Source organism: Odocoileus virginianus, chromosome 33, assembly GCF_023699985.2.
Source record: "Odocoileus virginianus isolate 20LAN1187 ecotype Illinois chromosome 33, Ovbor_1.2, whole genome shotgun sequence".
Taxonomy (NCBI): Eukaryota; Metazoa; Chordata; class Mammalia; order Artiodactyla; family Cervidae; genus Odocoileus; species Odocoileus virginianus.
Window position 1 is genome coordinate 24,287,872 of NC_069706.1, and position 13,303 is coordinate 24,301,174.

At 58.1% G+C, this 13,303-nt stretch overlaps 1 protein-coding gene across 3 annotated transcripts in view; it reads left to right on the forward strand.

Annotated features, from left to right (window-relative positions):
* The window catches only part of KATNIP (katanin interacting protein), a 228,664-nt gene extending 220,181 nt beyond the window's left edge, over positions 1-8,483 (forward strand). For all 3 annotated transcript variants that reach the window (XM_020907922.2, XM_070461099.1, XM_020907926.2), the window contains 7 exons: positions 539-603; positions 2,165-2,275; positions 2,968-3,107; positions 4,991-5,092; positions 5,654-5,814; positions 5,959-6,047; positions 6,588-8,483. In XM_020907922.2, the coding sequence (XP_020763581.2) occupies positions 539-603; positions 2,165-2,275; positions 2,968-3,107; positions 4,991-5,092; positions 5,654-5,814; positions 5,959-6,047; positions 6,588-6,646 (727 nt within the window). In that variant the 3' untranslated portion in view covers positions 6,647-8,483. The remainder of the gene's footprint in view (positions 1-538; positions 604-2,164; positions 2,276-2,967; positions 3,108-4,990; positions 5,093-5,653; positions 5,815-5,958; positions 6,048-6,587) is intronic.
* The last annotated feature ends 4,820 nt before the right edge of the window (positions 8,484-13,303 follow it).

The window sequence follows — 13,303 nt, forward strand, 5'->3', positions numbered from 1 at the left end:
CCCGACTGGCTGCTTTTTGGGGCAAACACCAACTGCCCAGCTCCTTCCCGCCAGCGTTTGCTCTAGATGATGTTTGTCTTGGAAGGCCCAGCTCAGCTGTGACTCTCCCCATGGCTGCTTTCTCCTTAGCTCAGACATCACATCCCTGACCACCGCCGGGGGTAATGGCCTGCCCCCTCCCAGCACCACAATCCATTGGTCCATCGTGGGTCTCAGCTGTTAGCATAGCGTGGACTTAACCTTGTTCGTGAAGGGACTGAGGTCAAGTGGGGTGGTTCAGAGCGTGGACCCCGAAACCAGACGACCTCGGGTCACATCCCACTTCTGCCACCTCCCAGCTGTGTGACTTGAGCAAGTGACCACTTCCCAGCTCCCAGGGTTGTTGTGAGGATTACGAGTCAAACCCGAGGGGACTAGCCTCCCCCGGTGGATGGAAACTCCATGCGAGCAGAAGCTTCTCTGTTCCTCCCCCTCCTCCCAGGGGGAATAACTGACGAGCGACTCGGGCCACTACAATCCTCTGCTTCTGTGTTTGCAGGCTGGACACAAAGAGCCTGGAGCGGGCGAGCATGGACTATGAGTCACCCCCGATGCCCTGCGGCTGTATCCTCCTCCTGTTGGCATTTAGTTGCTCAGTCGTGTCTGACTCTTTTGAGACACCATGGACTAGCCCACCAGGCTCCCCTGTCCATGGGCTATCCCAGGCAAGAATACTGGAGTGGGTTGCCATTTCCTTCTCCAGGGCATCTTCCCCACCCAGGGATCGAACCCAAGTCTTCCGAGTCGCCGGCATGGCAGAAGGAATCTTTACCACTGAGTCATTCGGGGACTCCTCCTCCTGCCACCCGCACATCGCACATCGCAGGCCCTCGGGGCCACGCCCAGAACCCAGGGAGAGGGCCAGGCCCTTGGAGCTCCTTGCTGGCCCTGGGGCGGGATCTGGGCTTTAGCTGCTGCCCTGGGTCTCAGCCAGGCCACAGCCGAGGCAGCAGAGCCCATGCAGGGAAACTGCGGAGAGGATGGGAGGGCTCCCAGGTCCTCAGGGAGACCGGTGCTTCTGGGACTGGGGTGGGCAACATGAGTTCCAGACCCCACTCCCCTGCTGGACTGAGGTTCAGGAGGCAGCAGCCAGGACTGTAGCTGGGAGGGGCCAGAGAAGCGGGAACCCACCCGGGGATGGGGCTGGGGGCTCTCCTTGGAACCAGGCAGGGAGGAGGTGAAAAGGGAAAGAGTCATAGCTCAAATGTGCTGGACCGTTTCTGCCACCTGGCACTGTTGGCAGTGGGTTGCCTGTATGAACCTGCTGTGTTAGCCCCGTGAGATGGGTACTGCTAGCATCCCCATTTCACAGCAGAGAAAACTGAGGCACAGAACAGTTAAGTAACTTGCCAGCTCACACGGCTGGGAAGAGGTAGAGTCAGGTTAGTGAGCACAGACAGCCTGCCACTCTTATTTGCCTGATCTCCCCGAGAGGACCACCTCTGATTTACAACCTGCACCCTGCCCCCTGCCCTCCCCGGGGATCACCCTCCCACTTTTCAGGCTCCTTGGCCCGCCTGCTCCTGGGGATGCTGGGAGCCAGTGGAGGGCAGGGCTGCGGGAGGGCTGGCACATGGGATGCAGTCAGAACCAGGAGGGGATCACCCTGGCACAGCCTGTCCCCCCAAAGCTGTGACACTCCCACAACCCTTGCTGTTCACACCCTCCACACTTGAAATGGGTGGAGGAAGGAGCAGGCGCTCTGATCTTGTCATTTTACAACCAGGGAAACTGAGGCAGGAGGTGGTTTATGAGGTCTGGTCACTGTTCAGCCCTGTACACTGAGTTTGTGACAGATGCTTCTCCATCCTGCCAGCTCCCTGAAGGTCACCCTCCCTGCCTGTCGCCCTGTCTCCTGGGGCCTGGAGAGAACTTCTGAATTCTTCAAACACACATACACACATTCATATGCTGTTTAAATGAAAGAAAATTTCATGCCACATACATTTTGATTGACTTTAGTCTCGGAGGGGAAAAAAATCATTTTTCTCTCTCGTTCATCTCTATAAACCAAAATATATATATATATACACATATATATATATATATCCCTGTTATCTTTGTAATTGTCTCCCTCTGTTCTCCAGAAAATTAAGCCTGTTTTTTCCTTAATAACATGTTCCAGTCATTTTCCAGTTTCAGCTCCTGACCAGCTGGGGTGACCCCTATTACATCGGTCTTACCGGCCTGGAGCTATATGACGAAAGAGGAGAAAAAATCCCTCTGTCAGAGAACAGTATCCTTTCTAGGCAGAAGGAGGGGCTCCAGCCAGACTGCAGGGAGCACGGGGGGCCCAGGGGAAGGAGCAGAATCCTCGAAGGTAGAGGGAAATGTCCCTGTAGGAACCAGACCTGGAAATTAAAAATGCCACGGCTGCTGCTCAGTCACTCAGTCGTGTCTGACTCTGTGACCCCATGGGCTATAGTCTGCCTGGCTCCTCTGTCCGTGGGATTCTCCAGGCAAGAATACTGGAGTGGGTTGCCATGCCTTCCTCCAGGGGATCTTCCCAACCCAGGGATCGAACCCATGTCTCCCGCTTTGCAGGCAGATTCTTTACCAGCTGAGCCGCCAGGGAAGCCCATAAAAGTGGCAGCAACCCCTTTTATTCGGGCCTCCAGCAGCTCCATGTAACCCATATTTTCCAGCCTGCTCTCTGCATACTTTCCTCTCCTTTCCTTGAAACCGGCCACCCCTCCACTCTCACCCCTACTCCCCTCAGCCTCCTCACCTTCCTTTTCCCCCAGAACATGTCTAATTTGGCTGACACTCCTCCAGCTGCCCCGAGCAGCAGACAGCAACTCAGGCCACCCCGGCGTCCCCCCAGGCCACGCCGTCGGCATGATGGGGGCTGGCGGCCGTGAGAGGGGCCCGCAGTGCACGGGGCCGAGCACACTGCTTTGGGTTATGACAACTTAGAGGCGTCCTCAGATATCGCCGCCTTCCCGGACAGCGTCAACTCCCTGGAGGGGGTGTGCGGGGACGTCCGGACCCCTGACAAGCTCATCGACCAAGTGAACAACACCAGCGACGGCAGACACATGTGGCTGGCCCCCATCCTGCCTGGCCTGGTGGGTTCCACAGGCTCCCAGCCCTGGAGTGAATGGGGGGCTGGTGGGGGGGGGTTGTATGGCACTTTCTGTCCCCAGTCTCAGCGACACATCTTCCTTCCAGGCCTAGTTAACCTCGAAACAAGTCAGAATGCCCGGGGGCTGCCAGGAGGGCTCGGGTCTTTGCTAACACATCTTCCCGGCCAGAGGTCTTTCCCTTTGCTCTGGGGGTGCTGATTATAAGGGACACCAGGGAGATGAAGGGCCAAGTGGGCCTCTGAGGCCAGGCGCCCAGCGCAGCAGGCCTGGGGGCATGGGCAACCCTCCGTCCCTGCGAGCCTCCCTCTCCAGTTCTCTTTCCCGTCTCTCTCCCTCTCCTCTTCCCTCTAGCCCCAGCCTCTCCACATTCCTGATTTCTGCTCCTTTTTTATGTCACCGGGTACTTGACCCCCACCTTGCCCTCTCTCTGTCCTCACACCTGCCTGGTAAGCTCTTGCAACCCACCGACTCAGTCTCCCAGATCACAGACTCTACAAGTGGTCCCACCCATCCTTTTGCTCCAAGGCCTGATGGCAAACCTGGGGGCAGGCCTTTGCTCATCTGGGCCTGGTCGATGGTGGTAGCAAGGGAGGCAAGGGGCCACGCGGGATGGGATGGAGCAGATCGCACCCCCAGCCTCTCAGCCACGGGCCCAGATGCCTGGGTAGATGTGCAGCAGGGGCTGGGGTGCCCACCTCTGTGACCCCTGGAGGGAAGACAAGGGGTACATTTTCCTCTCAAAACCCTCCCAGGAAGGGGCAGCACCCTTTTGGTGTTCCGTCAGCTTCCCTTGAGCAGAGGCTGACCCCCCCACCCAGCCCCAGCCCCACCACTGCAGACAGGAAATGCTTAGATCTATCAGCCTTCACACCTGGGGCTGCAAACTGGTGGCCCCTAGCCAGTCCAGCCTTCGGCCGTCTTGACCTTGACCAGCAGGCATTTGCCATTCTTTCACACGAGGACCTTTGGATGTGGGGGCAATCTCCCCATCTGTCCCTCTTCCAGCTGGACTCAAATATTTGTACCCAGTTGAGTCCCGTGGGCACTCATTTGGAAGCCCCTCATCTAGAATGTTTCCATGGTACAAGCAGAAGGTTGACCCTTCCTGTATCCCCCTATTCCTCTTGGGGCTGAAAGCCAGGACCTGGGTCAACGCTAAGCCTGCAGCCTGTGGCCAACACTGAATTCTATTTGCTTTACCCCATCTTGCAAGGCCCCCCCCGACTAATATTTGAGAGTCTGTGTTGGGGGTGGGGAGCTGGTGGGGGGCTCTTGGGTCCTACTTTACTAGGTGATTTTTGCCTGGGACACCGCCCCTCCCCGCCCACTACCCCACACCAGAGGTTCAAAGATCTCTGCTGAAATTAACCATCAGCACCTTCCCGGCCAGTCAGTGACGCTTTTCATTTGTGATTCAGGGAAAGGACAAACAGGGGTCAAGGCGGTGCTGATTGCTCTAGGGTTGGGATGGGGGGGGCGGGGGGGGGGGGAGGCATGCCTCTTGACTCTGGAGTTAGGGGCCATCGCCCTTGGCCCTGGGAGTCCCAGACTGACTGTGTTTCTGGGCCTAGCCTGGAGGAAAAGGAAGGGTGTCCCTGATTCTCCGTGGGCATTTAAATGAGGGCCACGCCAGGCCCAGAAAACAGGCCCTTCAACAGCTAGCTCAGCGGTTTGTTGCAAACGCAGCCACACGTGACCTGACTCAAGATGGGCTTCGGGGAGATGAGAGGCGGCGAGAACCCCACGCCCGGCAGCCCTGGAGCAGCCCAGCCGGCCGACACAGGCCCACGCCTGGCACCCCCCGGCCCAGCCCCGTGCCTCTGTTCCCAAACATGCCTGTTTGAATTAGTTCTTCCCTCTGACAGGTGAACCGGGTTTATGTGATTTTCGATCTGCCCACCACAGTGTCAATGATCAAACTGTGGAATTACGCAAAAACACCACATCGAGGGGTGAAGGAGTTTGGCGTAAGTACTTATTAGCTGGGTTTGGGGAGATAATTATGCTCGTTGGTAATTAGGCCGCCGGCAATTATCATTTGTCACAGTTTGATTTACTTCTGTCGGCTGCAACCTTAGACACAAATGCTGGGTCCCCAGAGGCAGGGATCTATGCCATCCGTCCGTGAATTCAAAGCCTTCTCCGAGTGATTTGAGTCATCACCCCGAAAAAACAGAACATGGCTTTTCTTTCATCTTTTCTTCTCGAATCATTAGTGGTGCGGGGAGTTCTTTCTGCCAGGAGGCGACTCAGGTGGGGAGAATCGGGGCGGGGAAGTCCTGGGGATCAGAGACCCAAGTTTGCCTCCAAGTTCCGGTTTAAGATTTGAGCACTTGGAGCCTCAGTATCCTCATCGGCAACGTGGGGCTGATCCGGGTGCCTTTCCTGGCCATCATGAAGATTTGAAATCACAACACGGGCTGGATATGTAGTAGGCAAGCTTCTGGGCAGTGATGTCCTTCACTCGAGGTCACGCATGGGAAGGAGGAGGGCAGTGCTGGCCCGCAGCCCCTCTTCTGTCTGTCCAGCTCCTGGTGGATGACTTGCTCGTGTATAACGGGATCCTGGCCATGGTGGGCCACCTGGTCGGGGGCATCTTGCCCACGTGCGAGCCCACGCTGCCCTACCACACCATCCTCTTCACCGAGGACACAGACATCTGTCACCAGGAGAAGCACACCGCCATCAGGTGCGCCCCCCCACCCACACCGAGCTGGCCCTGTGACCTCCCCTCCCCTCTGATCTCCCCCTCCGCCCAGCCCTAATGGGGAAGGATGGCAGAGACACGCTATCCGTAGCCGGAAGGCACCTTCTGGCTTTTCCCTTCCCGCAGCAATCAGGTAGAGGACCAGGACGTGCAGATGATGAATGAAAACCAAATCGTTACCAACTCGAAGAGGAAGCAGAATGCAGCTGACCCAGGTCAGTCTCCTTCTCTGCTCAGAGCGCCCCCCACCCCCAACCCGGCTTCCTTCCAGAGAAGAAGCTGGCAGCATCAGACACTGTCTGTCATCCCTGCCAGCCCTCAGCCCCATCTTCCCCACCCGAGAACCTGCCCGGGGGCTGTGGAAGGGGTGATGGGGTCAGAACCCTGGGAGTAACGTGGTATGCTTCTCGGAAACCAGGTCTTGCCAGTACAGAGGGGAAAGAGCCATTAAGGGCAGAAGCGCTGTATCGAGAGGGTTGGACCATGGGAAACCCGGAGAGGATGCGAAGGGCAAAGGCTTCCCAGAGAGGGGATGCTTGAACTGGATCCTAAAAGACACACAGGGCTGGGCAGGCAGAGGGAACAGTGTGGCCGAGCCTGCTCCGAGCTGGATGCTGCTGGGGACGGAGACCAGGTCTCCAGGGGCCTTGAATGCTGAGACTCCAGGCGGTGTGGGTTTCACCCCGGGGGCAGGGGGCAGCCCTTGGGGATGGAGGCTGGGTAACACTGCTTCCTCTTGTGCTCCCCCTCCACAGCCTTACGCCCCAAAACCTGCATCAGTGAGAAGGAGACAGTGAGACGGTGGCGGTGCTGACTGGCGAAGGAGCGGGGCTGGTCCTCTCAGCCAGGACGGGGCTCTGTCACCAGCCCCCACGCAGTACCTGCATCCCCGGCCCTCAGGCATTTGTGTGGGCCCACCCAGAACCCAGACCCCAGACCCCAGAGGGCAGAAGGAAGCTGCAGCGTGGAGGGGCCCGCTGGGGAGAAGGGACTCGAGGGGTGAACGGCCCTGGGAAACACAGGAGTTCAGGAGGAAGATGGGGTGTGGTGTGGTCTTCCGCTGGCCGCTGCAGTCCTGGGGTCAGCACGGGGAGCCCAGGGACTCCTGGCTCCGTGACTTTCGAGTGAGATCCCGCAAAGCAGGGCCCATCATGGGATCCGTGGGCTCTGCCTGACTCGAGGTAACACAGTGACGTGGCCTGGCGAGGCCTCCCAGCCAGCCGCCCCAGGGCCCGGAGCATGGCTGAGCCGGGTGGAGGAGTCGGGGCCTCAGACCCCAACTCCAACAGGCGTGGGGCCCTGCCTTCGGAGGCCCCCACTCCCACCACATCCCTGCCTCATCTGGGGGCTGGAAAGCTGGCCAGGAGGGTGGAGTTCTCCCCTGGACCCCTCCTGGACTGCTACCACCACTTGACTCATCCCGGGGTGCGGGGGTCCCACCCAGGCCCAGTGGAGAAGGAGGGATCCGTGAGGGTCCCTGGTCATGCAGGGTCTCTGTCCTCTGGTTAAGCCCGAGAAGGGATCAAAACTGAGGAACTGAGGGAGCTGAACCCAGCCGCTGCCCTGAGTCAGCCCCGTACCCCCGTCTGGCACGCGGGCCCCAGTCACTGCAGTGCTTCCAGGCCGACAGGACAGGCAGGCAGTGTCCTATGCCAGAGGGCCAGGAGGGCCCATCCAGATGCCCTCTAGATGCCAGGGGGGGAGACAGACCAGTGCCACAGCCCCACCCTCAGCTGCAGAGGCCACGCCCCCTGCCACTTGAACTAGCCTAGAGGGTGGGCGGACTCCCTCTGTCTGATCCAGGCTTTTCTCCCTTTCCATCCGTTCTTGTCTCCCTGCGTCCTGGGCCCCAGGTGGTGAGGTTCTTGTTGCCCAGGGGTCCCCACGCCTTTGCCCTCTTCCAGCAGCTTCTGGGCAAGTTGGACATGTGCCTTGCCCCCACCAGCCATGTGAAGCCCAGATTGCATCTATTTTCATCTGTGTAACAAGCTTGGATCAGGGACCTCATTGGTTTCCCAGTGGTGGGTAATTTCTCGTTCCAAATATTAATCCGTTGTTTTCCTGGCTCCCGGCCTGGCCCCGCTGCTGCCGTACTGTACTCCAAGTAGGTTCCTATGCAACCAAAAGCCCCAGCAAATACTTTATGAGCTTTGCAGATTCAGCCGAGCAGCTATGCAAATGCGCTTTTCATTAGGAGCGTGGGGCCCGACGTGAAGATAAGGAATTGTTTCTCCCAGAGAAGATCCATCATTTCAGTAGTTTCCAAGCCCCCAGCCTCTAGGCTCACCTCACCCTCCCGGATGTGGCAAGCCCCTCCACCTCTGGGCCTCCAGACTCCCAGGAGAGCTGCCGGGGAATCAGGGGCAGAGGGAGGGGGGGGTTGATCAACTTTTAGTAACCAAAACCAGTACCTTGGCTTTAAAGGGAGCCCAGCCTTCCATCCCTTCCCGAGGCGTGTGTAACAGGTCAGATATGTTTGGGAAATCACACAAGCACCACACTCATTTGCTCCCAGGATCTCAGTTGATATTTATAATAATTGTACCATGCAAGTTAGGAGGGGAGGGGGGGAAAAGCTGTTATAAGCATTAACTCTAAAATAAATTTCTATTTTTTTCTCTTGCAAGATCAATAAAAGATGTTATTAAGAATATGGTCTGATGAGCTAGATTTGGGGTCGGACAAGAGGGAGACTGCTGCCTCCAAGAACGGACTGAGTCCACTGGAGGCCGGCCGCTCCCTCTTCCCACCTGCAAATGGGGTCGTGATCCTGGCCAGATAATAGGTTTACATACGGTTTACAGTGGCTATTATTCCCAGGTGGCGCTAGTGGTAAAGAACGTGCCTGCCAAAGCCAGGAGACGTAAGGAACTCAGGTTCGATCCCTGGGTCAGGAAGATCCCCTGGAGGAGGGCATGGCAACCCGCTCCAGTATTCTTGCCTGGAGAATCCCATGGACTGAGGAGCCTGGTGGGCTACAGCCCATAGGGTCTGAGTTGGACACAACTGAAGCGACTTAGCAGATATGTCTAGAACTGACTCATCTCACCCGCATTCAACCTTGGAGGGTGGGTATGATTATGATCCTCCTTTTACAGATACAGGAACTAAGGCACAGAGAGGTTGAGTAACTTACCCAAGACACTCAGCTTGGTGAGCTCTTAGTCAATATACAAATCCTGAGATAACCACAGGAGAGCTGGGGTGAAATTTCCTGGACCCTGGGGTTTCCCTTCAGCCTGAGTGGATCCCGAAAGTACAGCCCTCAAATGCTTGATTGCTGGCTCCTCCTGCAGCTCCCCACCCCCGCTTCCTTTAGGGGTGAGTATCAGCGTCTGGATAAGGCAGCCCCCGAGAGGGAGGAAGGTTCAGCTGAGGGGACTAGGGGTCTAGACTGCAGCTCAGTTGCCAGCAGTTGTATTGGGGGCTGGGTAAGGGGGCCCTCTGGAGACCCGCCCTCCGTCTGTTAAACCGGCCAGAGGGGAAAGGGCTTCTGTCCCGCCGGCACGTAGGGATAATGGCTGGGCCTCTGCTGGGCCCACCCCACCCCCGGCTCCCCTCTGAGTTCCTGTGGAACCAGAGGGGCCCTGACCTGCCAGGCACCCTGGTACTACCGGGGCTTATGTCTCTGGGCCAGCCCTGGAGACTGTGAACACGCGCCAGCCCTCCCTGCATTCCACCCGTGGGCTGGGAGGCCGGCCGAGCATCCCAGCTTCTAAGCCTTTCTAACCACCAGCCAGAGCTCTGAGCCTGAGTCCCTGTTGTTCGAGGGCCAGGCCAGCAACACCAGGGAGCAAAGCTGGCCTTGCAGAACCTGGTCAAGAGAGCAGCCCAGGCAGCTTCTGCAGCTCAGATCCTGGGGTCCCGCCACGCCAGATCTTCAGAGGGTTTAAAAGAAGCCAGGAATCCAGGTGGTGTATTTATTTTTAATGTGAAATCTAACTTTTAAATGTTGGCTCTAAGTTAACAAACATCTAGTGAGCCAACTAAATCCAGTTACAGGTCCTATGTAGCTGACCCCCCACCACAGCTCCCACCCCAGCTCAGCATGAACACTGGCCCCCACTTCCTTCCTGGCCCCCCGGAGCCTGCAGTCCCTGACCTGAAAGTGAAAGTATTAGTCACTCAGTCGGGTCCCACTCTTTTCGACCCCATGGACTGTATAGCCCGCCAGGCTCCTCTGTCCATGGGATTCGCCAGGCAAGAAGATTGGAGTGGGTCGTCCTTCCCTTCTCCAAGGGATCTTCCCAACCCAGGGTTTGAACCTGGGTCTCCTGCATTGCAGGCAGATTCTTTACCTCTGAGCCACCACAGAAGCCTGAAGCCCCTGATGCAAGGCTCCACGAGTGCCCGGGGCTGGTTCCCCCCAGTCCTTGCCCTTCCGGGGAGGTAAGGAGAGGGAGGGGACTATTCCTGGCCCCGCCCCTCTTGCCCAGGGGGATCCGTAGAGTGACCTTAGTGGACTGAAGCTGCAGTTCCCACCCCCAGTCCTCCTGGAGAGCAGAGGCCTTCCTCTCCCGCCGTATCCCGCTACCCTTCCCATTCCCTGGGTCCCACCCCCACCCTGTAAGCTACAGGGCTGTAAATCAGCCCGGAGCTGCAGCTGTCAGGGGCTCAGGGGCCTGGTTGGCACCCAGGCATGGCTGCAGGGAATGAATCTTGGCCACAGCTGACAACAGGGGTAAGGAAGGGCAGGCAGTCTCCCAGGGGAGCCTCCACTCGGGCCTCTGTCCCCTGGGGACCCGCCTTCTCTGACCCGCAGCGGGAAGGACCCGATTCTGTCTGTTCCTTTGGCTCCAGCACTGGCACCACGACCTCAGAGGGTCCCCCAGATCCTGCCAAGGCCATTTTGTAGCCAGACCAGTGGCTGCTGCCCCCACACTCGGGCACATTTACTGAGATGTCCTGAGTCCCTCCCCAGACCTCACCTCCCACCCCGCCTAGAACAGCATGGTCCCTTCCTGAGGCTCCAGCACCTCCCCTTCCCCACCGCCACCATCACTCAGCCTCACCCTCAGCCTCCTCGGGATTGACTGACTGCACTGGTCTGCCAATTCCTTGCTTCTCTGGAAAAACTGGAAGCCGTGGCAGCTCTGGTCCGTGTTACCAGATGGTCCCAAAAGCCAGAGCTGGCCCCGAGCCCGGGCAGCGGCTCCCCAGTCACCACACTCGCCACCCGCCCCTGTCGTCTCGCGCTCGGCCTGCTGCCCTCCCCCATCACTTCGCGCTTCACAGCCCTACAGGCATCTGAGTTGGCACCCCGAGACAGAGGCTGGTCATTTACGTGGAGGAGCAGGATTGGTCTGGGTGACCCTGCTTCCCGGCCCAGCAGGGATGGGGCCCCACCCTCCTGCACACACAGAGGGCTCCCGTGGGGCCCAAGGACTCGAGCTTCTGGTGTCCAGACAGGGAACGGGCCCAGGACAGGTGACGGGGGGAGGCAGCGGGCCTCCGCCAACAGGCTGTGTGTCCCTGGGTACTTGGGGCTGGCAGTCAGGCATGTCTCTGGACCTCTACGTGGCAGTCACAAGCCTACCACTTCCAGGCTCCCAGCCTCTGGGAAACTGTTCCACTCACACACACTCCTGACAAGGGGGCAGGCTTTAGCAGTCATCTTCTGTGATAATAACAGAAGTCAATACAGGGACTTCCCTGGTGGCCCAGTGGCTAAGACTGCGCTCCCAATGCAGGGGGCCTGGGTTCGATCCCTGGTCAGAAACTAGATCCCACATGCCACAACTAAGAGCCCACACTTTGCAACTAAAGATCCAGAATGCGGTGACTAAGACCCAGTGAAGCGAAATAAATGTCAGTCAGTAATACTGAGCTCTCACCTGACCTGGATGCTCTATGGGTTCGTCACTGAAGCTGCATATCATGGTTAGGCACAGACTTCATGCTACAGGTACCCGTTTCCCAGCGAGTTGGTGATGGAGAGCGACCTGGGGCCGCCTGGCCGGGGCTCCAGTCCAGACCCTACCACCTCCTAGCTGCGTGAGCAGCCTTACGCCCGTGCCTCCTCGGCTTCCTCACCCAGGCCTCAGGGTGCCCGCCACGCTTGCTCCTCAGAGTCACTCTGGGCATCCTTGGGGCATCTCCTGGGAGGCAGGGCATGCTGGCTGAGTTCCACAATGGCCCTCCTCTTGTTCAGTCGCCCAGTCGTGTCTGACTCTTTGTGACCCCATGGATGGCAGCATGCCAGGCCTCCTATTCCTCACCATCTCCCAGAGTTTGCCCAAGTTCTTGTTCGTTGCATTGGTGATGCTGTCTAGCCATCTCATTCTCTGATGCCTTCTTCTTCTGCCCTCAATCTTTCCCAGCATCAGGGACTTTTCCAATGAGCCATCTGTTTGCATCAAGATAACCAAAATACTGGAGCTTCAGCTTCAGCATCAGTCCTTCCAGTGAATATTCAGGGTTGATCTCCCTTGAGATTGACTGGCTTGATTTCTTTGCTGTCCAAGGGACTCTCAAGAGTTTTCTCAGCACCACAGTGTGAAGGCATCAATTCTTTGGCTCCCTGCCTTCTTTACAGTCCAGCTCTCACAACCATACGTGACCACTGGAAAGACCATAGCCTTGACTGTACAGACTTTTGTCGGCAGAATGATGTCTCTGCTTTTCAATATGGGAGGAGGAAATGGCAAACTACCCCAGTGTACTTGCCCTGAGAACCTCATGAACTGTATAAAAGGCCTTCATCTTACAGGTGTGCAAACAGGTTTCACAGCAAGGGTGGCCTAGGGGCTGAGATGGGAGGCTGCTCAAAAGGGCAGCTTGGCCCTCCTGATTTTCCTGGATACCCCCCAGCCTGGGCTGGCTGGTCCATGAAGGGTGCCAGCCTTAGAGAGCGAGTGCTGGCTCCCCTCCCCCGCCAGCTCTTGCCCTGTGGAGCCCCTCCTTCGCCTCCTCTCTCTAATCCACCCTGCCTGCACCCCTCCACCCGACATCCACCCACCCACCCTGGAAGTTCCAGGGGAGGGAGTGTCAGGAGCGTTCGTAGAAGGGGGCTTGGTGCTCTGACTCACCGTCTTGGCCTCCTGGCATGGAACTCGTCCCAGGCAGAGGCCCCTTCCTGCTCCCCTAGAGTCCCAGACCCCCTCCCTCCCCCACGTCCTGGCCAGTCCTGGCCGCTGCCCGCTGCCCACCCCTCTGCCAGGCCTCTGGCCATTCCCCAGTCTCTAGCCTCCCTGCAGGCCGAGGCTCAGACAGCATCCATCCAAGATGAATTATGGCCCAAGAAGCAATTACCAGGGTACGGTGGGCCGGGCCACGTGGGCACAGGGCAGAGGTCTCGCGTTGTGATTTCCTGTCTGTCTACGCAGTAAATCTCCATGCGGAAGAGATTGGTTTTTCCTCATGACTGATGGCCGTTGTCTTCAGTTCCCCCGGCGGGGCGGTGTAATATGCTCATCGCCCACAGGCCCCGGGTGAGGGGCAAGGGGGGCGAAACTCCAGGCCCCCCAGGCTG